The following is a 23404-nucleotide window of genomic DNA, read 5'->3' as shown; positions in this document are numbered from 1 at the left end:
CCTGTCTTTAAAAAAAAAAAATCGGGGAGAGCAGCTGGGGACATATCTCAATGGTAAAATGCCCTAGGTTAAATTTCCGGTTTAAAAAAAAAAAAAAAAGAATAAAATAAAGGCTAGGGATACAGCTCAGTGCTTGCCTAACATACAAAAGTAATGGGTCCATCCCCAGTACCCTCACCAAAAGTTCACGATTCAGAATGAATATAAATTTAAAGAATTGTATTGAATGTTTGCAGGCAAACTATAAACAGTTAATTAAAAATAATGCCTATATGGGACTGGAGTTGTGGCTCAGTGGTAGAGCACTTGCCTAGCATGTGTGAGGCCCTGGGTTCGATTCTCAGCACCGCATTTAAATAAAAGAATAAAATAAAACCCATCAACATCTAAAAAAAATATTAAAAAAATAATAATGCCTATAATTTCCTTTTCTTTTTGTGGTGCTGGGGATCAAACCCAGAGCATATATGCGAAGCAAGAACTATACCCCGAGCTAAGTTCCCAACCTCCCAACTCCTTTTTTTGGGTACCAGGGACTGAACCCAGGGGTGCTTAACCACTAAGCCACATCCCCAAGCCCCACTTCCCTTTTTTAAATTTTGAGACAGGGTCTCGCTAAGTTGCTGAGGCTAGCTTTGAATTTGAGATCCTCCTGCTTCAGGAGCCAATTGGATTACATGTGTTAGCGCTGCACCCAGCTTAAAACACATTGAGAAAAATGAATAATTTAGTTTAAAATTCTCAAAGCAACAAAATAATTATAATATTAATTTTTCATATTAGATGTCTGTGAGCAAAGCATAGTGCTGAAGCCTCTTCAGAAATTATTTCATGTGACCCTTATAATGATCCTTTGAGAAAAGCCTTAATGGTGACTATGTAACTTGCAAGTTCATACAAGTGGAAAAACTAACACAGCCAGATCTCACAGACAACAAAGTCCTTGGTAATAATCTACTACATTGATTGTCTGTTTTAGAAAGGGAAGTCTAAAAGAATCTAAATAAGTAAGAATTTCACCTCCAAACTTTAAGGAACTTGTTATTCTGCTATATAAAGTGAGTAAATTAGCATTACTTACCATATCTGTAGCTTGATCTTCTTTCCTTGTAATTCAACTGTTTTGATCTTAAAGTCTATTCCTATAACATAGGAGGAAAAAAGCATAAGTCGTAATTGTGGCTTTGTGTTTGCTACCATAAAATTCACTGAAGTAAAAATGTTTACACTTGGCTAGAGATGTAAGCTCAGAGGTAGATTGCTTAATATGTGCAAGATCCTGTGTCTGATCACCAGACCACTCAAAGAAGAAAAAAAAGCTTATATTTTTTAAGTTTGTTTGTGTGACTCTAGATATACAGATTATGCAAATCTTAGCAAATGGGGTCCACTATTTTAAGCCCAAGTAATATAAAATCCAGGATAACAATATAAATAAACTATACTGAAATTTTGGCTTTTTAATAAATTAGGAATAAGTAGAATTGAAAATATCAAATATAATAGTTTGAGGTTTTAACACACCCTTTCTTAGTAATTGATTTTTAAAATGTGGGCAGAAATTCAGTAATAAGAACTGGTTCATACTTTACCAACCAGTTTTACTTAATTGACATAAAAAAACCTATATCCAACACTAGAAAATACACTTTTACGATGTTGGAGAATGAACATATTAAATACACACACACACACACACACACACACAATAGGCAAGTGTTCTACCACTAAGCTACTTCTCTAATCCCACACTCTTTAAAACATAAGGGCCATAAAAGAAGTTTCACTATATTTAAAAGTACTAGAATCATACAATGTTTTCTGATCATGACAAATTAAACTGGAAATCATTAACAAAAACAAATCTGAAAAATTTTCCAAATATTTGGAAATTCACAGGTCAAAAAAGAAATTACAATGAAAATTAGAAAAACTCTGTAGAAACTATAATGGAAACATAACATCAAAATCTGTGGGATACAGTCAGGCACAGCAGCACACACCTATAATTTCAACTACTCTGGAGTATGAGGCAGGATGATTTCAAGTTCAAAGCCAGCCTCAGCAACTTAGGGAGACCCTGTACTGAAATTTAAAGACAGACAGGCTGGGCGTTGGGGGTTGGGGGGTGGGGCGTGGGTGAGATGCAGCTCAAAGTAGGGTTTATGGAGAAATTTACAGCATTAAAAGTTTATGCTAAGAGGGAACACTTATTCTGTTTTATGCAATGAAGTGTTGCCTGATTCAAGAATTGAAAATAAAGTAAATTAAGATCTTATCATAAAAGGTTTACATCAGGAAATAAAACTATAATGAGCATTTCTTCAGAAGAATACCAAAGGAATAGTCATTTAACTCCTAAAATATACGCCAAAGATCAGAACTACCAAATTTCTAAAAGTACAACCATCCAGGCTTTACTTTGCAGAGTGAAAAAAAATTACTAAAGAAGATAAAAGTGTGCGTTACAAATTAAACATTATTGTAAGATTAAAGACACAAAAATAATATTAAAATTATGGCACACATATTTATCCTTTCTATATGAAAACTCTGAAGCTGCTCCATTGAATATGTCATCTGGCCAATGACAGTAAAATAGCCCATGTATCCTGCAGGTGATAAACTAAATAATAAACAGCTAGCAAAAAGTAAAGTGGAAAGAAGGGCTAATGTCTCCATTGAGAAAATACAAAGTAAATTTGTAAAGATCGAGTCATCCAATCCTGACAACAGAACAGAGTTAATAAGCTGAAATTTATTCCACTACAAAACATCTGCAAATTCTTCATATTATCAAACACATTTTCAAAAAACAAGAGAAATTCTTTGAGAAACAGAATGCTAGAACTAAGACCTTTGCCTGAAACCTAGAAAGGACTAAAGTCTTAACAAGAATCACCTAGGAAACAGAATATGCTCATTGGCAAAAAGTAATCCTAAGGAAGCTTCTCACAGCTTGTCTTATGCTCATTCAGCTTTGAGGATCTATCAGTATTTACATAAAAAGTGGTCATGGGATTGGGGATGTGGCTCAAGCGGTAGCCTGGTAAGCATGCTCGCCTGTTATGCCTGCGGCCCAGGTTCAATCCTCAGCACCACATACAAACAAAGATGTTGTATCTGCCGAAAAGACTAAAATAAAAAAATAAATATTAAAATTCTCAAAAAAAAAAAAAAAAAAGTGGTCATGGGTTACTAACAACAAATGTAATAACTGAAGGTATAAAGTCCTTCACCAGACCTTAAGAATGCCCACAAAAGCCCTACTGAATATTAGTAATTCTAAATAAAGAACAAATAGCTGGATACAGTGGTGCATGTCTGTAAATCCCCGAAGCTCAGGAGGCTGAGGTAGGAGGATCTCAAGCTCAAAACCAGCCTGAGCAATTGAGCAAGGCTCTAAGCAACTTAGTGAGACCCTGCCTCTAAATAAAATATAAAAAGGGCTGGGGATGTGGCTCAGTGGTTGAGTGCCCCCGGGTTCAAGCCCCACTCCCCCCCACCCCCACCCCTAAAGAAGACACAAATAATTAATAAGAAACATTAGGGCAGGAGTAGTGGCTCTGGGGTAGAGTGTTCACTAGCAGGTGCAAAGCCCTGAGTTCAATCCTCAGCACCAGATAAAAATAAATAAATAAGGTATTGTGTCCAACCTACAACTAAAAAATAAATATTTTTTAAAAAGGAACATTAAATAACATGAAAATTATCCACCTTAAATAACAGACACAAAGCCAAGTTGAATTTACAAATTTTCAGAATACAATATAATTATCTGACAGCATTTAAATTACTCAAGTTTTTTGGTGTGGTGGGGGGAGTGGGGAAGAAGGCTTGAACTCAGGGGCACTCAGCCACTGAGGCACATCCCCAGCCCTATTTTGTATTTTATTTAAAGACAGGGTCTCAATGAGTTGCTTAGCGTCTCACTTTTTGCTGAGGGGGTACTTTTTTTTTTTTTTTTTTAAGTTGTAGGTGAACACAATACCTTTATTTTTATGTGGTGCTGAGCATTGAACCCAGTGCTTCACACATACTAGGCCAGTGTTCTACCACTGAGCCATAACCCCAGCCCATGAGGCTGGCTTTGAACCATCCTCCTGCCTCAGCCTCCCAAACTGCTGGGATTAGACTTGTGCCACTGTGCACCGCTGTTTTGTTTTGTTTTGTTTTTTTAAACAAGAAAAAGTACATACAGTTACCATAGATCAAGGATCAAAAGTCTGAGATAACATTTTTACCAGTAAAAGGATGAGAAAAACAAAGCAAGGTTGCAAATTTTAAGCCTGACTTAAAAAAATTTATCCTTTTATTACAGGGGCTGGGGTTGTAGCTCAGCGGTAGAGCACTCACCTAGCACATGTGAGGCCCTGGGTTTGATCCTCAGCACCACATATAAATAAATAAAATAAAGATATTGTGGCCAACTACAACTAAAAAAAAAAAAATGCTTTAGTGCTTTAAAAAAAAAAATTTCAGTCACAAGGCTGGGATTGGGTAGAGCACTTGTCTGGCATGTGTGAGGCACTGGGTTCAATCCTCAGCACCACATAAAAATAAATAAAATAAAGGTATTGTGTCCATCTACAACTAAAAAAAATTTTTTTAAATAACAATGATTTTTTTCTAAAGTGAAAAGCAGATTTACTTTCTCAATGCTTTCAGGATAAAAGTCTCTAGTGTACATGACATACCACTGCACATCATTTTTTTCATATCTCTGACTTAACATATGCTATTTACTTAAAACCTCTTCTGATACCAATTTTCTTTTCCTAGTAAATCTCCATTAATCTTTCAAGCCTTAGTTTCATTCCTATGGACCAAATACTAAAGAAATTTTCTATTTGAGCCTCGATTGATAGTGAAAATTTAATGCGAAAAATTGTATAAAGCATATAAAGAGAAGTAAAGGATACCAGGCTTCAGAAGAAAACATGTGCTACAATCTTATTCCTCCCCTTCTCTTCCTTTACAGTAAAACTCCTTGAAAATTTACTATATATGTTGCCTCTAGGTTTTTTTTCCTCCCATCTCTTGAATAGTTAGATAAGGGGTTGAAAATATAGCTCAGTGGTAAAGGGCTTGCCTAACATGCACAAAGCCCTAGGTCTGATCCCCCAGCACAAGGCGGGGATGGGGGAAGTGGAGACTAACAGACAAAACTGTTATAAGATTCCAGTGAATACTAGTTTGATCTGTAGTGCCAATATCATTTTTCCATGAAAAGCAGATGGGTGATAGTATGCTCCATTAATAAAAGCTTTAAACATTTAAAGAATTCACAGCTTTTTTCAGGGAAGGAATTTTTTTTCCCCCTCCAAATATTTTGGCAATCTGGGAAGGAAAGGGAAAGGAAAATGACTTGAAGAGATTCTGTGGTGGAAAATGAACACCATGAAAAAGGAAGAAATGGTTTTTCTACCCATACCTTCCAAGCCCAAATCACATGGCTCCTACCTATTTCTGTACGTCTTTTACACACACACACACAATCTTAATTGTCAAAGGACCTTTATTTTATGTATTTTTTTTTTTTTTGTGATGCCCAGAATCGAATCCAGTGCCTCACACATGCCAGGCAAGTGCTCTCTACCACTGGGTCACACCCCCAATCCCTCTGTATCTCATTTTCAATAAATAATTTCTCACCAAGAAATACCTAAAACCAACACTCAACAAAATAACACCGGCTACTTCTTTTTGGTTCAAGTCAGCCTGGGCAGCTTAGGGAGACCCTGTTTCAAAAAATAAAAAGGTCTATGGATGTAGTTCAATGGTAAAACACCCTTGGGTTCAAACCCCAGCACCAAAAACAGCAACAACAAACTACCTAGTCCCAGAAAAGACATTCATCTTCCTCCCTTTTATCAGTTTCTCTCCCTCCTTATTCCTATCCTCTCTCTGTAACTCCTCAACTTCATGGAGTGAAAAAGCTCATTTGTGAGCAAAGTTCCTGCTTCCCAATTCTTTGGCCACTGAACAAAAACTTTTTTTTTTTTCCTCTTGTCACTCTGTTTCAAATCATTGGCTTTATCAAGCAGCATCAGAACCATACTTTTTGTCAGTTACATTCCTAATAAAATTCTTAAGCTTATTCTGGAGACTACCAGTCTCGTCCCCTCTCCCTTTATAGTAGAAATCCTTGAAAATTAAATATACATGTTGCTTTTAGGCTCTTCTCCTCCCATCTCTTGAATAACTATAACCAGGTTTTGTTGCTGTCAATAATCTCCATGTCCCCAAATCTAAGAGACACTTTCATTTGGGCAGAAGGGGGAGTGACGGGGATTGAATCCAGGGCCAAATGAATGCTACTTAAGCATGCACTCCACCACTAAGCTACATCCCAAGACACCAACGGTCATTTTTATTGTCGTTTGGTTTTGAGGTACTTGAGATTGAAAGGGGTGCTTTACCACTGAGCTATAATTCTAACCCCCCTCTTTCTCTCTCTCTCTCTCTTTTTTTTTTTTTTTTTTTGGTATGGGGATTGAACTCAGGGGCATTCGACCACTAAGCCACATCCCCAGTCCTATTTTGTATTGAGACAGGGTCTCACTGAGTTGATTAGTGTCTCGCTTTTGCTGAGGCTGGCTTTAAACTTGGGATCCTCTTGCCTCAGCCTGCCAAACTGCTGGGATCACAGGCAGGTACAATGGGGCAAGGTCCTTTATTATCTTTTATTTTGAGAAAGAGTCTAACCAAATGGCAGAGGCTGGCCTTGAACTACAATTTTCTTGCATGCCAGGCGAGCGCTCTACCGCTTGAGCCACATCCCCAGCCCCACTGTAGTAATTTTTAAGACCTCATCTGAGTCAACATAATTAGCAGTAACTGAAGCTGTTCTTCACTCCTTTTTGAACACTCTTCTGGTTTTCCTACTTTTCACGCCATTCATTCTTCAATATTAACTGCTGATTTCCCTTCATCTCTGATTCCTAAAAATTGGAAATGAACTTCTCTGTCCTATCTTCACTTCCCTAGTCTCCCTGGTAGTGGTTTTCCCTACTTTTCATAGAGTTTTTTATTTTTTACGTGTAAATGGACACAACACAATGCCTTTATTTTTATGTGGTGCTGAGGACTGAACCCAGGTCCCGCCCGTGCTAGGCGAGCGCCCTACCTCTGAGCCACAATCCCAGCCCATATAGATTTTAATTCTACATCTCTCTCATAGCCCAGATCTCTCCCCTAAACTCCAAACTCAAAACACTCAAGTACTTATATATCCACATCCCATCTCTCACAAAGACTAAAAGCAAAAATATTTTTTTAAAGGCCCAGAAGGTACTAACACATTCTTCTCTTTTCCCGCTTTCTACACTGTCCTTAACATTCTTATTCTGATTCAGTTAACTATACTGGCTTCCTTCTTATTGTTCCACACTTTGGGCAGCCTGCCATCTCAGGACCTTTGCACATACTATTCATGGCGTGGAATATTCTTCTTTTTATATTATGGCTCTTTCCCCCTAGTTACAGGATCCTAAACTGCAACATTTCTCCATGTTCTCTGCTTACTGTCCATTAACACTCCCTATCCCTGCTCTTTAAGTTTTAACATTTCCTCATTTCTTTTCAAACATCTTCTTTTTTTTTTAGTTACAGAGGGACACAATACCTTTATTTTATTTATTTATTTTTATGTGGTACTGAGGATTGAATCCAGTGCCACACACACGCTAGGCAACTGCTCTACCACTGAGCTACAACTCCAACCCACATTTCCTTATTTATGAAACCAGTCTCTCTTGACAAAGTTTAAGACCCACAAGATTAGGGGTTTTCTTTTTTCTTTTTAAATCTATTTAAGTCATTCAAATTCCCAGCCCCAGAGCTATGTCTGACATATAACATGCATTCAAAAGAATATCTGCTGAGCCATGCTCAGTGGTGCATATCTATAACTCCAGCAACTCTGGAGCCTGAGGCAAGAAGATCCAGGTCAGCCTGCACAGTTTAGAGGTATCTTGTCTCAAAATTAAAAATACAAAGGGCTGGAAACATATGCTGTCCAGTACCACAAAAAGGGCGGGGAGCGGGGGATGGGGTGAATAAATAAAATTTTTTCTAATGATAGTGAAAGGACCCTGAAAAAAAAAAAAAAAAAAACATGGAATTTCACCAATAAGTGAAACTCACCATTTGATAAGCGCCCTCATCCACTTTGCTTCCAATCAGTTTTTTAGAGCCTTGGGCCAGAGACTCCAATGAGATACCAAAATACAGAAAAGCAAAACAAAAAGCCAGGTCAATAAAGTATACTATTTCTCATCTTTTCAGAATAAGATTGCCGCAGTCTCTGGCTGGGCACAAATCACGAGCCTCCACACAGCTTGTAGATTCAAACAGCAATTCTTTATTCCCGAACTCACACCGGCCGTCTACAAACACGTTCTGGGGGAATCCACGTTCTCTGCCCAAATTCACACTCTGCCCAAATCCACTACTCCTGGGCTTCTGTCTCCCAAAATATACTGTCTGACCCTAAGAACTCAAGAGGAACTCAGCAGCAGGATACGCCCTATTCTAAAGGGGGAACACCCTAATCTCCTATTATGCTAAACTGCCCTATTCTAAAGGGGGAACACCCTAATCTCCTATTATGCTAAACCGCCCTGGTCCTTGAGCAAGGTCACCTTTCAGAAGTCCTTCCACTAGACAGCATGGGAGTAAGCTGGCAAGGAGATTGTCATACCTACTTGGCTGATGGCTCCCAGCATAAGATGGTATTTTTTCATGGGGAGGGGTTACAAAAAGGAAAAAAAAGCTGAACCAGAAAACTCCTAAATATTTTTTTAAATGGCAGAGATATCTTAAGTCAACAGAAAGGTTACAAGAAAAAAGTTAGCTCTCAAAGAAAATATGATAAAGTGACAAGGAACAGAATATTTGTGGGATGTAACATATTAGAAGATTAAACGAGGAGGTCTGACATCAAACACAAAAATCGAAAAACAAAAAAATGACACATAGAAAGTAATCAAAGTTGTTATGCACAAAAACTTAATAAATCCAATCTGTTTTTGAACTAAAAGACCCACTAAGCACCTAGTATAATGAATAAAATAAAGCCTATACGAAGACACATCAGAGTGAAATTTCAGAACACCAAGAAAAGGTATAAGACAAAAAATGCTTTCAATCTATATTCAGCCAGTACCAAATGAAAGGCATTTTCAGAAATTAAAATCTCAAAAATCTCCCATGTGTTGGGGCTCAGAAAATAACACCCCAAAAGGTGGCACCTTAACATGCTGAGACAGATCAAGTCTCAGAATCTTTCCTGTTTCTCTGCCCATATGCAGGAAAGGGCTCTCATTGAAGTTACCTGAGGGAACTAAAAGCAGCTCTGCCAAAAGAAATGCAACAGCCTTCAGCCCCTCTTCCCATAGGAATGGCATGGAATAACCAGGAAAGACTGACAAGGAAAAGGAGAGTAAAGTCTCTACCCAGACAGAGTTCTTATCTATTCTTCTGAGGGTGGTTTCCAAAGTATGACCTGAGAGATTTTATTTGCATAACAAGACAGCCTTTGTGGCACAGTTCTGCCTCTCAATTTCACCCCCACCCCCACCTCACCCCCACACACCCCCACACCCCTACCAGCGCCAGAGAGGTACCTTATGCCAAGCTATTGTCTGTTTTTCCAGGCACGTTCTTTATCCTAAAAAGCATTTACCGTACCTCTAAAATTGCTTATATTCCCTCCTCCATGTCTTTCCCCCTTGTGAAGAGGGTATTTACACTTAAACCACCTACCCTTGAATCTGTATGCCTTTCTCCTGTTAGTCTACTGTCAGTTTGCTTCAGCAGACTCAAGTACTGAACCTTCGGGGGCAAAGGGCCAACTTTTGTACACATGCATCCTTTTTCTAAGATACCTACTAGGAGATTGCTTTTCCAAACCAAGAAAGAGAAAGATACGAAACATATCAAACAGAATGATGTATAGCGCAATCTACTCTGGAGATGATAAGAAGTTAAATTCCAAGCCAGGTGCATGCCTGTAATCCCAGTGACTTGGGGGGCTGGGGCTATAAGCAACTTAGCAAGACCATGTCTCAAGACAAAAGGGCTGGGATATGGTTCAGAGGTTAAGTACCTTGGGTTCAATCCCTAGTATGGGGGTGGGGTGGTTGTTAGTTCCTAGACTTATGTCTCCTGGGACTAGAGGTGGATTGGGGAAGAGGAAATAGTATTAATAGAATTTGTATGAAAAACAGAAGTGTCTGATGATTCTGAGATAAACACATGATAGGTAAATGTGGGCTGGCATTGTGACTCAGTAGTAGAGCGCTTGCCTAGCATGTGAGAAGCACTGGGTTGGATTCTCAGAACCATATATAAACAAATAAATAAACAACCAATAAAAACTTTTTTTTTTTTTAAAGGCAAATGTAACAGTGAAGAAACTGTAAAATACAGTCAAAACAAATGGTGGTCCAAGAAAGGAAATGTAATTATAGTATACTGCTTGGCTCAGCAATTACCAAAACAACTATCATTACTATTTGAGAAGATGAAGGGAGAGGTGCCAGGAACGTTTGCTGGTGTAAAAAAAAAAAAACTAAATTCTTATTTTCTATAACAAGAGAAAATTTCATAAGGTTTTTTTTGTTTTATTTTAAGTTATAAGCAAAAAAGTAGGGAATACAGAATTGAATAACAGAAGGAAAAAAAAAACAGGAAAGGTAATCACAGATGGGCATGGGACAAGGACTCACTGTCGCAGGTGGTGCTGCTGCAGTCACAGCCTTGAAGTACTACCTGACCTCCAAAAATGTTACCTGTTAAACTAATAGAACTAAAAATCAGACTAACAGAGAAGGAAATATGTTTACAAATTGATTTTCTCCACTACTTAGATACCTCATGGCCCCAGGTTTCCTCTCCAGAATCATTCCTCCAGTTTTCCTTCTGGAGCCACAAACACAGCTTTTACAGCTCTAACTTTTTAAATAAGTAAACAGCTTTTTTTATATCAACATGCACTTGCCTTACCCCCCACACCTACTTATGGGAATTTTTTAGTTAAAGACAAAGTAGAGGGCTGGGGATGTGGCTCAAGCGGTAGCGCGCTCGCCTGGAATGCTTGCGGCACGGATCCTCAGCACCACATACAAAGATGTTGTGTCGGCCGAAAACTAAAAAAAAGTAAATATTAAAAATTCTTTCTCTCTCTCTCTAAAAAAAAAAAAAAAAAAAAAAAAAGACAAAGTAGAAAAGCTTATGATAAAATTTAGGGGGATCAGCTGAGTGTGGTCATGCATGACTATAATCCCAGCCACTCATGAAGCGGAGGCAGAAAAACTACAAGTTTGAAACCAGCCTCAAAAAAAAAAAAAAAAAAAAACCTAGCCTCAGCAACTTAGTGAGGCCTGTCCCAGAAAAAATAAAGAATTGGGGATGTGGCTCAATGGTTAAGCATCTCTGGGTTCAATCCCTAGTTTAAAAAAAAGGGGGGGGGTCAGAGCAAAATTAGAAACTCAGCTGCTCAGAGAAGCCAGGAAAACCTTAAAACTGTGATGGAATAATCAGGTTATTCAGCAACAGTACCATTTGTTAAGTTACTGCAGACAATCACAGGATTTGATCCAATGTGATTTTTTTTCAAGGTTTTGCTTGTGTAAAAACACACTAGATAAATTCCCACTTTTGACAGATTTCTCGGATTCAAAGCTCAAGATTATTTCAATTACCACAGCCAAATCATTTATCAATTTTCAATTACTCACTTAACTGTATCAGGCAACATATCTGACTTAATGTTGCACAAGCACCATCCAGTGGCAAGAGGAGTTAACTGCAACCTCTATCCTATAAACAGGTGTTTGACTCCTGAGTAACACATGAATAACCTAATAATTAATGCAGGCAAAACAAACTATATGAAATACTCAAGACAACCAAAGGTTAACAATTTATAATGAAATAATTATTATCTATGATTTTTACCAAGCAAGGCCCTCAGTTAATCAACAGTAGCCCTCATATACACATACAGAAGATTACCATTTACTAAAGAATTAGTATGCTAAACATTTCTTGCATTTCACATAGTCATAAAACATTCTCCTTTATGACTGACTAATAATACACTGTATGTGTATACAATAATTTGATTATTCACTCATCTACTATGGACATTTGGACTGTTTCCCCTTTTTGTCTCCCCCCCCACTCCATGGCAATACTGGGATTGAACCTAGGGACGCTCTGCCATGGAGTGACATCCCAACACTTTTTACTTTTAGACGGGGTTTCACAAAGTTGCCAAGGAAGGACTTTTGTGATCCTCTTGCATCATGATCTCCACACATGACTAGGATTACACACATGCACCACCATACCTGGCAGTGTTTGTTTGTTTTAAATAGTCATACTAGTGGGTATGAAATTATATCAAAACAGTTTTCTTTTAATTTCCTGTTTAATGATGTTCAGCACTCTTTATGTGTTTATAGACCATATGTATATCTTCTCTAATAAAAGTTTATTCAAATCCTTTATCTATTTCTTAATCAGGTTGTCTAATTGAATCATTAAGTTCTTTGTATACTTAAGACACTTGGTACCCCTTATTAGCTATGTTATTTGCAAATATTTTCTTCCATTCTATAGGCTGTCTTTTTACTCTCTTGATAATGTCTTATGAAGCACAAAAGTTGTTTTTTTTTTTTAATTTTGACAAAGTCCAATTAGTTATCCTTCCTTTTGCTATATGCCAAAACTCCCAATGATTTTCATTTTTTAAATGCCTGTGGTGGAAGAAGTTCTTGGAGATTGACAAATTCCTGACAAAAGAACCAAAGCTAAATTTAAATTTTGCCAACTACAACTAAGATATGTAATAGAGGGATAATACAGGCATTTCTAGTACAATATAATATGTTCTAAACAACTTTAAAATTTTTTCTTAGTTGTAGATGGACAATACTCTTATTTATATATATGCAGTGCTGATAATGGAACTCGGTGCCTCACACAAGCTAAGCAAGTGCTCTTAACACTGGGCCACCACCCCACCCCTAAACAACTCTTTTGTTCTATAAAATTCACACATTAAAAATAACAAAGCTGGGTTCCATCCTCAGCATCACATACAAAAATAAACAAGTGAAATCAAGGTGTTGTGTCCAACTACAACTAAAAAATAAATATTTTTTAAAAAAGCTTATGAGAAAAATTAGGGTTGAGGTACACCACAAGTAATTTTGTTCAGGACACTAAAAAATACTAGCACTATTAAAAAGTCATGTTCATTTCTTAATAAAGAAACAATCACAGTAAAGTGTCAAATTTTATACTTAAGGTACATTCATGAAAAGGAATATAAGGAAGGTCTGAAACTGCAGAATTATGAAAGGAGGGGTAAAATGTACAAAGATAATATATTTTAGAACTTCACAAGCTTTCTTTGGCCAAACTGCCAAGGGCAAGAATGAAGAGTGAGATTAGATTCTACACACTTCTATATTCCTATGGAGTACACTGTACTTAGCTGGGTCAGTGTACTTAACATAATTTGCTAAAGGGAAGAACATATGACTCAATAAATGGCTTCTCCATTATTCTGATAATCATTCTCTTATAATAACAAGTGGCTGGAAGCTAATTCACATTAATGTATTTCAGCAGAATATACCACACTTACTATACACAAATAGTAGACAAAATTCTTCTGTTGAGGGAACGTACACTCAAGTGAAAGCCCCTCCCCAGAAAATAAAATGTCAATATCAGTGGTGATAAATGCTATCAACAGAACTGAAGGGAGAGCTTATTTTATATAAGAAAAATAGGAGGTAAGGAATTTAAGATGTATAGGTATTTGGGGAAAAGTATCCCAGGCAGAGAAAACATCAAGTATAAGAGGCTGAGGCAAACATATGCTTAGCACAGACAAGACATTCACAAGGGGGCCAGGAATGTAGCTCATTAGTAGAGTGATTGCTTACCATGCAAGAAGGCCTAAGGTTAATCTCCACCATGAGGGGTGGGGGAGAACACAAACATGAAGATTTTAAGCAAAGTGATGTATGCATTCTACTCCATGAACCTGATATAGCTTTATTTGAGTCATGTTTCATTCTCTCAGCAATATTTTGTAATTTTTAGAATCTAGCTCTTGCATGTGTTTTGTTAACTTTAGCCCTATTATATTTTCATTTTTTGGATGCAGTTCTAAAGGATTTTCTTTTTGAAGTTTCATTTTATAGTTGCTGAATATAAAAATGCAAATGATTTTTGTATACTGACCATGTATCCTGAAACCTTTCTATAGTCACTGATTTATTCTAATTGACCCTTTTAAGCAGGGAGAGAGATTTCTTAGGATTTTCTACATATATAATCACATAGCCTATAAATATACTTTTTTTACCCTTCTTTTGAACTTTTGTGACATTCTATTTTTTTAATAATTTTATTGAAATATTATTTACATGCCACAGCTTCAAGTATTTAAAGTATACAATTGAATGGTTTTTAGTATATGTTTTTAAATTGATAGCAAACCTTTTATTTTATTTATTTTTATGTGATACTAAGGATAGAACCCAGTGCCTCACACATACTAGGCAAGTGCTCTGCCACTGAGCCACAACTCCAGTCCTTGTGACATTTCTTTCTTATTTACTAGCTACAACCCCTAATGTTATTTTCTGTTTGATCTTAGTGTTAATCTGGAAGTTTTATAACCACCATATTGACTATACAACATTTAGCAGGCTAGAAAATATCCTTTGGTTTCTAGTTTCTCCAATTATCATGAGTTGTATTTATGTTTCTTACTATACCTACCAAGATTATCATCTGATTTTTCTTCCTTATTTCTTTAAAATAGTCAATTACATTGATGTTAAATGTGGAATTAACCTTGCACCTGGTCATGATATATATTATTTTTTAAATAAGTTCCTGGATATAATTTGAAGTTTTTTAGTCAAGGATTCTTACATACATTTTTATATCTCTATGTTCTCTAGGGATGTCACACCTTTGTCTGATTATAGTATCCTTGATACATATGAAGAATACTGGTCCAGGGACTGGGGTTGTGGCTCAGAGGTAGAGGGCTCACCTAGCATGCATGGGGCACTGGGTTTGATCTTCAGCACCACATAAATGTAAAATAAAGATATTGAGTCCACCTATAACTAAAAAAATAACGTTTTTTAAAACGAAGAATACTGGTCCAGCATTTTGTTTAATTTTCCTCAGTTTGGGTTCTATCTGATGCTTTCTCATAATCAGATTAAGCTTTTTTTTTTTAATATTTATTTTTTGGCAGACACAACATCTCTGTTTGTATGTGGTGCTGAGGATCGAACCCGGGACGCACGCATGCCAGGCGAGCGCGCTACCACTTGAGCCACATTCCAGCCCCAGATTAAGCTTTTGGTGCAGTGTGTCAGAGGGGCTCCTCACAAATGTTATGCTTTGCCTTTCTCAGTGCACTAGATAATGCCTGCAAAAGTTATCAGTGTACTATATTTCTCATTCACTTTACATTAATAATTAAATTCTTTTGAGATTGTCCCTTATAAAGCAAAATGCAAGCCAGGCAATCCATTCAGTGGCTCAGGAGGCTGAGTAAGGAAGATCACAACACAAATTCAAAGCCAGCCTCAACTAATCCCAGCTAATCACAAGGCTGAGGCAGGAGGAATGCAAATTCAAGGCAAGCATGGGTGACACAGCAAGACCCTGGTTCAGAAAATATAGACTGTCCCTTCTACTCTATTCACTTTTTTATACATTCAGTTATTCATTTTCACTCATGAATTTTTTTTTACTATCTTGGATATATAATCCAAATAGTACCATAAGTTATTTCACTGTGGCTTAGCCATTAGAAGCTTAATCAGGTTGGTTGCCATGTCCTAATTTTTTTTTAAGTTATAGTTGGGCACAATACCTTTGTTTGTTTATTTTTATGTGATGCTGAGGATCAAACCCAGCACCTTGCACATGCTAGGCGAGCACTCTACCGCTGAGTCACAACCCGGTCCATGTCTACCCTTGTCTAAGCACTTCTTTTCCAGCATCACAATTTATTCCAAATCATCTTTTATTTCTCCTACCCCAGTTCTGTAATCAAGTTCTTCAGAGAGCCCTAGTTCCTTTTATTAAAGAGTTTAAATAAAATCTGGGCACTAAATTAGAACATGCTATAGGAGTGTCATTGCTTCTATGCCTTCTCTATGGACAGAGCTAGAAAATATGTTTATGTATACTAATCAATGCACATGACATCTACACTTCCATAACTATCTGTTCTGCATAAACTATATACAACCATGAACTCATAATGATACTTTCAATTCCAAACAAACACCAGAGTTCACTTCTTGCATTCCTACTGTACTTTTTTAGAAACTTTAACAATAAAGAAAAGTGGCTCTCATTATCTAAAACATTTATATACATGTTTAATCCTAGTATGTATGTACAAATACATACACACATATATATAGTTTCAGACTTGGTAATTCATACCCTAAAAGAAAGTAGATTTACTGACTAAAGTACTTGTTTACAGTTTGTTTTTCTTCTTATCTTTAGATTTATGTTATCTGTTTTCTAAAGTTTGTAACTGTTTTGGGTTTTTCTATTTTTTATTTTACTTTTTGAGATAGGGTCTCACTGTTTCCAGGCAGACCTCGAACTCATGATCCTGTTTTCTAAAAGCACTTTGATTACTTTTGTAATGGTCTAGGGTTTTTATATTTTTTATTTTACTTTTTTGAAATAGGTTCGCACTATGTTTCCAGGCAGACCCCGAACTCGTGATTCTCCTACCTCAGGTTCTAGAGTACCTGGGATTACAGGTGTGCACCACCAAGCCTGGCTTTTGTGATGGTTCATTTTGGTTTTAAACTTAAATTTCTCTTTTTCCAAAAGAGAAACTGATCAACACAAGTGGCAATGTGGATCAGCAACTGAGAGGGAAGACTTGCCCTGAATGCAGGAAGCACCATCTAATAGGTTGGAGGACCAGATGGAACAAAAGGCTGAAGAAGATGGGGCATGTTTTTGCTGCTGCCACGGGTTCAGATGCCAAAACATGAACTTATTCCAGTGACTTTCCAGGGAGCTTCTAGATTTTCAGCTTCAGAATGGTACTGCATCATAGATAGGTCCCTCTTGTTCTGAGGCATCAAGCTTTCTTGGACTGAGTGGCTAGTGGTTTCCCCAGCTCAGCAGTTCATAAATGGCCATCATGGTCTATCTATTGTCTGATCATATAAATCAATCCAATAAATCTGCTTTTATAATTATATGGATATTCTATTGGTTCTATTCCTCTAGAGAACTCTGATGAACTATTTTCTTCTCCTTCCATGTGGTTATGTTATTTATTTGTAATACAATTTGGATATTTTACTGGCTTACACCATTTCTGATAAAGTCAACAGTGTTCTATATTTGTCCCTCTAAATATAACACCATTCCTATTTGTCTCAGGCTTTCAGTCATTCGATTAGGATGCGATTTTCTTTGCTATCCTACCTAGGTTCACTGGGTCTATGGGCTTACATTACGGTTTTCTTCACAGTTGTAAACTTATCAGCCATTATCTTTTTTCTGTAAATACTTCTTTTCCAAGACTCCAATTAAATATGTTAGATTACATGATACTGTCCCATGTACCACTGAGGTTCAAATGTTTTTCAGCATTTTTCCTCCCCTGTTTTTCAGTTTGGATAGTTTCTATTAACCTAACACTAATCTTTTTTCTTTTTTTTTTTGGCAGGGAGATGGGAGAACTAGGGATTGAACTCAGGGACACTCAACCACTGAGTCACCTCTCCAGCACTATTTTGTATTTTATTTAGAGACAAGGTCTCACTTCACTGAGTTCCTTAGCGCCTTGCTGTTGCTGAGGCTGGCTTTGAACCATTCTCCTGCCTCAGACTCCAGAGTCACATGCGCCACCATGCCCAGCTGACACTAATCTCTTTGTTTGTTTTTAGATGTAGATGGACACAATATCTTTATTTTATTTGTTTGTTTTTATGTGGTCCTGAGGATCAAACCCAGTGCCTCACCTGCTAGGCAAGTGCTCTACCAGTGAGCAACAATCCAAGTCCCTATCACTACTCTTTTTTTTTTTTTAATATTTATTTTTTAATTGAAGGTGGGCACAATATTTTATTTTTATGTGGTGCTTAGGATGGAACCCAGTGCCTCACGCATACTAAGCGAACGCTCTACCTCTGAGCTACAACCCCAGCCCCCATCACTAATCTTTTGTTCTATAATATTAGATGTAATGATCTGCTATTAAGTCTGCTGGCTAAAAAATTCACTTCAGATTCTCTATTTTTCATTTCCAAAAGTTCTGCTGAGCTTTCGTTTTTATTTATTGACTTTTTAAATCTTACTTGGTCTCCTATGATTACATTTTCCTTTCAATACTTCAATGCTTTCCTGTCTTTTAAATCCATCATCTGTGGATTTCTAGGTCTATGAATTAACTTTTCTCCTGGTTAAAGATTACATTTCCCCCTCCAATAATTCTGGACTGGATGGCAATATTTTATATACTGGACTGGATGCTTAATATTCTATATATGTTGATGAATAAATGGCTATTTTAAATGTTAACTTTTGTCCGGATAGAGAGACTGAGATCTGGCTTAATCTTTTACTTTTTCTTCTTTTTTGTAGTATTGGGGATCAAACGCAGGGCCTCCCATGAAGTAGGCTAGTGCTCTACCTCTGTGCTACATTCCCCTGCCCTGACTTAATTTCTTTTTCTTTTCTTTCTTTATTCTTTTGGTGGTAATGGGGGTTGGATCCAAAGGCACTCTACCAATGAGCTACATCCTCAGTCATTTTTATTCTTTGAGACAGGGCCTCTCTAAATTGCCCAAACTGGCCTCAAACTTTCCATCCTTCTGCCTTACCCTCCTGCATAGCTGGTATTATAGGTGTGCACACACCTGACTCCTACCTTTAAGAAAATGACTATTTTATTTTTTGTTTTTAGATAAACCTAACAACAGAGTGTACTTTGACAATTACATATAGCTGCCTTCATTTTTTGAGATTTGTTTTTCATCCCCTCCCCTCTCCTCCAACACACACATACTTTTGAGGATAGGGTTAAAAATAGTATTTTCTCTATTACTGCAGACCTGTTGCTAAGGATTGTCCTTCCTAGGGTCTCTTCCAAATGACCGAGTATTTTAGCAGGTCTCTCCACTCTACATGGTCAGAACTAGAAAATCTCCCAACCCACTATGAGTTCCAATACTTGTACCAGCTTGACAGTTATCTGCCTGTCCCATGAAGCCTCACCCTTCTTCATATTTCTGAGTCCCACTGTGTTAATTCCATTTTTTATGGTAGTCAACCCTGAAAATTCCAGTCACTGCCCCTACCCCCTTCAATCCTGCTTGTCCACCAATTTCTGTCCCTTGATCCAGTAACTTGACTGCCTTTCTCTGCTTGGATCCTGCACTGGGTTTCAGATAGAAATCCAAGGAGGTACAGGGCTTAATGTATTTGTTTTCCTTCTCTTTCCAGACCATTACCAACTATCTGAAGACAATTACCTCATGTTTCCTTCAGCTTCCTAGCTGTTCATGGCCAGATGGCTAGTATAGTTCTAGTTAATTTGTAATGGTCAGAAATGGGAAACCTCCAAAGCTCTGTCTTCAGTTTGGAGGTGTGGCTTAGTTGTAGAGCACTTGCCTAGCATGAGTGCCTTGGCTCCCTTCCCCAGCACAGCAAAAAAAATAATAATAGAATAAAAAAGCTTTGTTATCTTTTAAAGTTAAGTAGGCCTTACTCTTTTCTGGAATGTTTTCATTTGAGAATGTAATAAAGACTATGGATCTTTTGCCCACACTTCCTTCTACCAAATGTGTATACGAACAAATCTAGAAAAGAAATTTCGGGGAATTCATAGCCTCTTCTATAGCTCCCATGCCCACTAATGTTCTAGAGGTCACAGTATAGTAGTAGTATATTCTACTATCATGAAGATTTTAGGGTCAATTTTTATTTACTGACACTTGTTAAGGCTGAAATGAAAGTACTTGAGCCAAGGATTTTTTTTCCCTTTTTTTTATGACCTTTATTTTATTTTTGCATGTGGTGCTTAGAACTGAACCCACTTCCTCACACATGCTAGGCAAATGCTCTACCACTGAGCTACAGTCACAGTCCCTTTTTTCCTTTTTGATCAGACATCCTATTACTATGGTGATGATGGTGATGATGATGATGATAAGGAGGAGGAGGAGGAGGAAGAGGAGGAGGACAAGTACGAGGATGACGAAGACGATGATGATGACAACGACGACAAAGAAAAAAGTATGACCCTGGGAAAGAAGGAGGAGGAGAAAGGGAAAGAGAAGAGAAGAAGAAAAAGTTGTATAAACCTGGGTACAATGGCACATGCCTGTAATCTCTGGGACTCCAAGGCAGGAAGACTGCAAGTTTGAGGTCAGCCTGGGCAACTTGGGCTGGTACCCTGTTCTAAAATAGAAAATCAAATGGGCTTATCGATATAGTTTTGTAGTAGAACACCCCTTGGTTCAATCCCTAATTCTAAAAAAAATTTTAAGAATATATATACTAAATGTTTTTGTGTTTTTTTCTCCTATTTCTCCAACTGCTCTTAAAAACTTGCACCCTTTCCTAGGTTACTAATCCTTGGAGGATAAACCAGTTCTGACAAACCACTCGCATGTGAAACAAGTATCACCACAGAAATCACCCTAGTGCTCTGTGTACTAATCAACAGTCAATTTAAATAAAATTGAAAGAGAAGAGACAGGAAAGAACAGCACTTTAGGGTACTTCATATTTAATGACCAAAAACTGAACAGAAATATAAGGGTTTATTTTTGGATTCACAATTCTCAGTTCTATTCCAGTTATCTATGTATCTATCTTTATGCCAATATCACACTGTCTTGATTACTCTAATTTTGTTCCACATTTTGAAATAAGGAAATGTGAGTATTCCAACTTTGTACTTAATTTTCATGGTTGTTTTTGTTGGTCTGGTTCTCCGAACTTCTACTGTCAATTTCTGCAAACAAGCTGCTAGGATTTTGTTAGGAATCAAACTGTAAGTCAATTTAAATAGTACTGCCATCTTGACAATACTGTCTTCAGATCCATGAACATAGGGTATCTATTTACTTAGATATTTTAAAATTTCTTTCAACAATCTTTAAATTTTTATGATGCAAGTCATATTTCTTTTATTAAATATATTCTTAAGTATGGATTATTTTGATATTACTGTAAATGAAACTGTTACATAATTAAACAATTTGTTGCTAGTGTACAGAATCACAATTGACATTTGGATATTGTTCTTATAATCCATGTACAAATTTTTAAAAATCAAACTATTCTGAAATGTTTTTCTAAATGTTACACATTGTGTTGTATTAAAATTATACCACAAATTACAAGAAAAGTCAATTCTAATAAAAAATTACACGCCTGTAATCCCAGTCTCTTGGGAGGCTGAGACAGGAAGATCACAAGTTCAAAGCCAGCCTCAGCAACAGCGAGGTGCTAAGCAACTGAGACCCTGTCTCTAAACAAAATATAAAATAGGGATGGGGATGCAACTCAGTGGTTGAGTGCCCCTGGTTCAATACCAGTACCAAAAAAAAAATCATCCCAGTAGAAGAAAAGAAGCTGATATTACATATTAATATAAAGACTTAGCCAGGTACACTGGCACACACCTATAATCCCCACTATTCTAGAGAATGAGGCAAAAGGATCAAGTGGGGGGGAGAGCTGGGGATGTACATAAGAGAGAACATTCCTGAGTTCAATCCCCAATATAATAGTGTCTCCCTACCCAGTCTTCATACCATAGAACTGCTAATTTCAGATATAAGCTAGAATCAAAAAAAGTTTTGAACTAGGGATGTAGTTCAGTAGTTGAACACTTGCCTAGCATTGTGAAGACCTGGGTTTGGCCTCCAGAATGGGGATGAGGAAATTACTCGTTATACACTATTTTTTTATATACTAACAATGAACACATGGATGTTGAAATTAAAAATGCAATGCCATTTACATAAACTCTAAAAATGAGGTACAGTAATTAGATGTGATCTATCAAAACATGTATAGGACTTACATGTTCATATTATACAATGCTGATGAAATATATCAAGCTGGTAGGTATACCAAGATAATGGATTAGAAGATTCAATAAAGATGCTAATGTTCCTCAAATTGATATACAAGTTTATTATATAAAAATTCCTATAAGAAAATATAAATTATTCTAAAATTTACAAATAAAAGCAAAGAAGCTAGAAGAACTAAACAGTTTTGAAAGTAATCAAGACTGCTCAAGGGGCTGGGGATGTGGCTCAAGCAGTAGCGCGCTCGCCTGGAATGCGTGCGGCCCAGGTTCGATCCTCAGCACCACATACAAAGAAAGATGTTGTGTCAACCGAAAACTAAAGAATAAAAAATATTAAAAATTCTCTCTCTCCCCCTCACTTTCTCTTTAAAAAAAAAAAAAAAAGACTGCTCAATTACACAGCTATAGAAACCAAGACTGTGTGATGATGGGAATGAACGCATATGTAAATGTAATTTTAATGTAATTTTAATAAAGTTGCTAAGATTTTCAGAAGTAATAGAGTTATAGAAGACAGCTGGGAAATGATTTGGGAAATCTGATTAATTCCACAGTATCAGTATAATGGAAAAGGCAAGAGAAACAACATTATAAGAACAGAAAATTAACATGTTTTAGATACAAAAGATGTGAGGCCTTTCTCCCCATGCCTGTATAAGAAATTTTCCTATCTGAAAATTTAAATGTCCTTTATACCTATATTTTTAACAAACAAGTAGCATTTTAAATATTTGGCATTTGCCACCTACCCAATTTGAAGCAAATGGAAAAAGTAACCAATTTAACAACTATTTCACAAGAATATTGAAACACCAAAAGCTCTGAAAAAGTAAAACACATCACACTATGTCTGAATTACCCTGAATTCAAAATTAGCATAATAGAAACCAATGCAGCTTTACTTCACAAAAGTCTTAAGACCTCCAGTTTCTTATGTTTCCAGTGGTAGTTTTAAATTTGGCATGCATAGTTAATTCCTTGAATTACTCATGAATTTTCTCCATTTTCACTGAACCATAAGATACTGTGCCACTCTTTCTCTGTAAGTTGCTGAGGTTTGAAGTGGCTTCAAAACTTGCAAACCTCCTGGGGCTGGGGCTGGAGCTCAATGGTAAAGCACTTGCTTCGAATATGTGAGACACTGGGTTTGGTCCTCAGCACCACATAAAAATAAAGATCCTGTGTTCATCTACAACTAAAAAGTATTAAAAAAAAAAAACTACTTGCAATTCTGTTCTACCCTCCTGATTAGCT

The 23404-nt window shown here is 36.9% G+C and overlaps 1 protein-coding gene across 1 annotated transcript in view; it reads right to left on the bottom strand.

Moving 5' to 3' along the window:
- Positions 1–23404, bottom strand: part of Rab10 (RAB10, member RAS oncogene family) — an 88478-nt gene that overhangs the window by 30622 nt on the left and 34452 nt on the right. Inside the window, exon 2 of the mRNA XM_076832725.2 lies at positions 1082–1142. Coding sequence (XP_076688840.1) covers positions 1082–1142 — 61 coding nt within the window. The remainder of the gene's footprint in view (positions 1–1081; positions 1143–23404) is intronic.

Source organism: Callospermophilus lateralis, chromosome 14 (genome assembly GCF_048772815.1).
Source record: "Callospermophilus lateralis isolate mCalLat2 chromosome 14, mCalLat2.hap1, whole genome shotgun sequence".
NCBI lineage: Eukaryota > Metazoa > Chordata > Mammalia > Rodentia > Sciuridae > Callospermophilus > Callospermophilus lateralis.
This window is presented reverse-complemented; position numbering and strand designations above follow the sequence as displayed.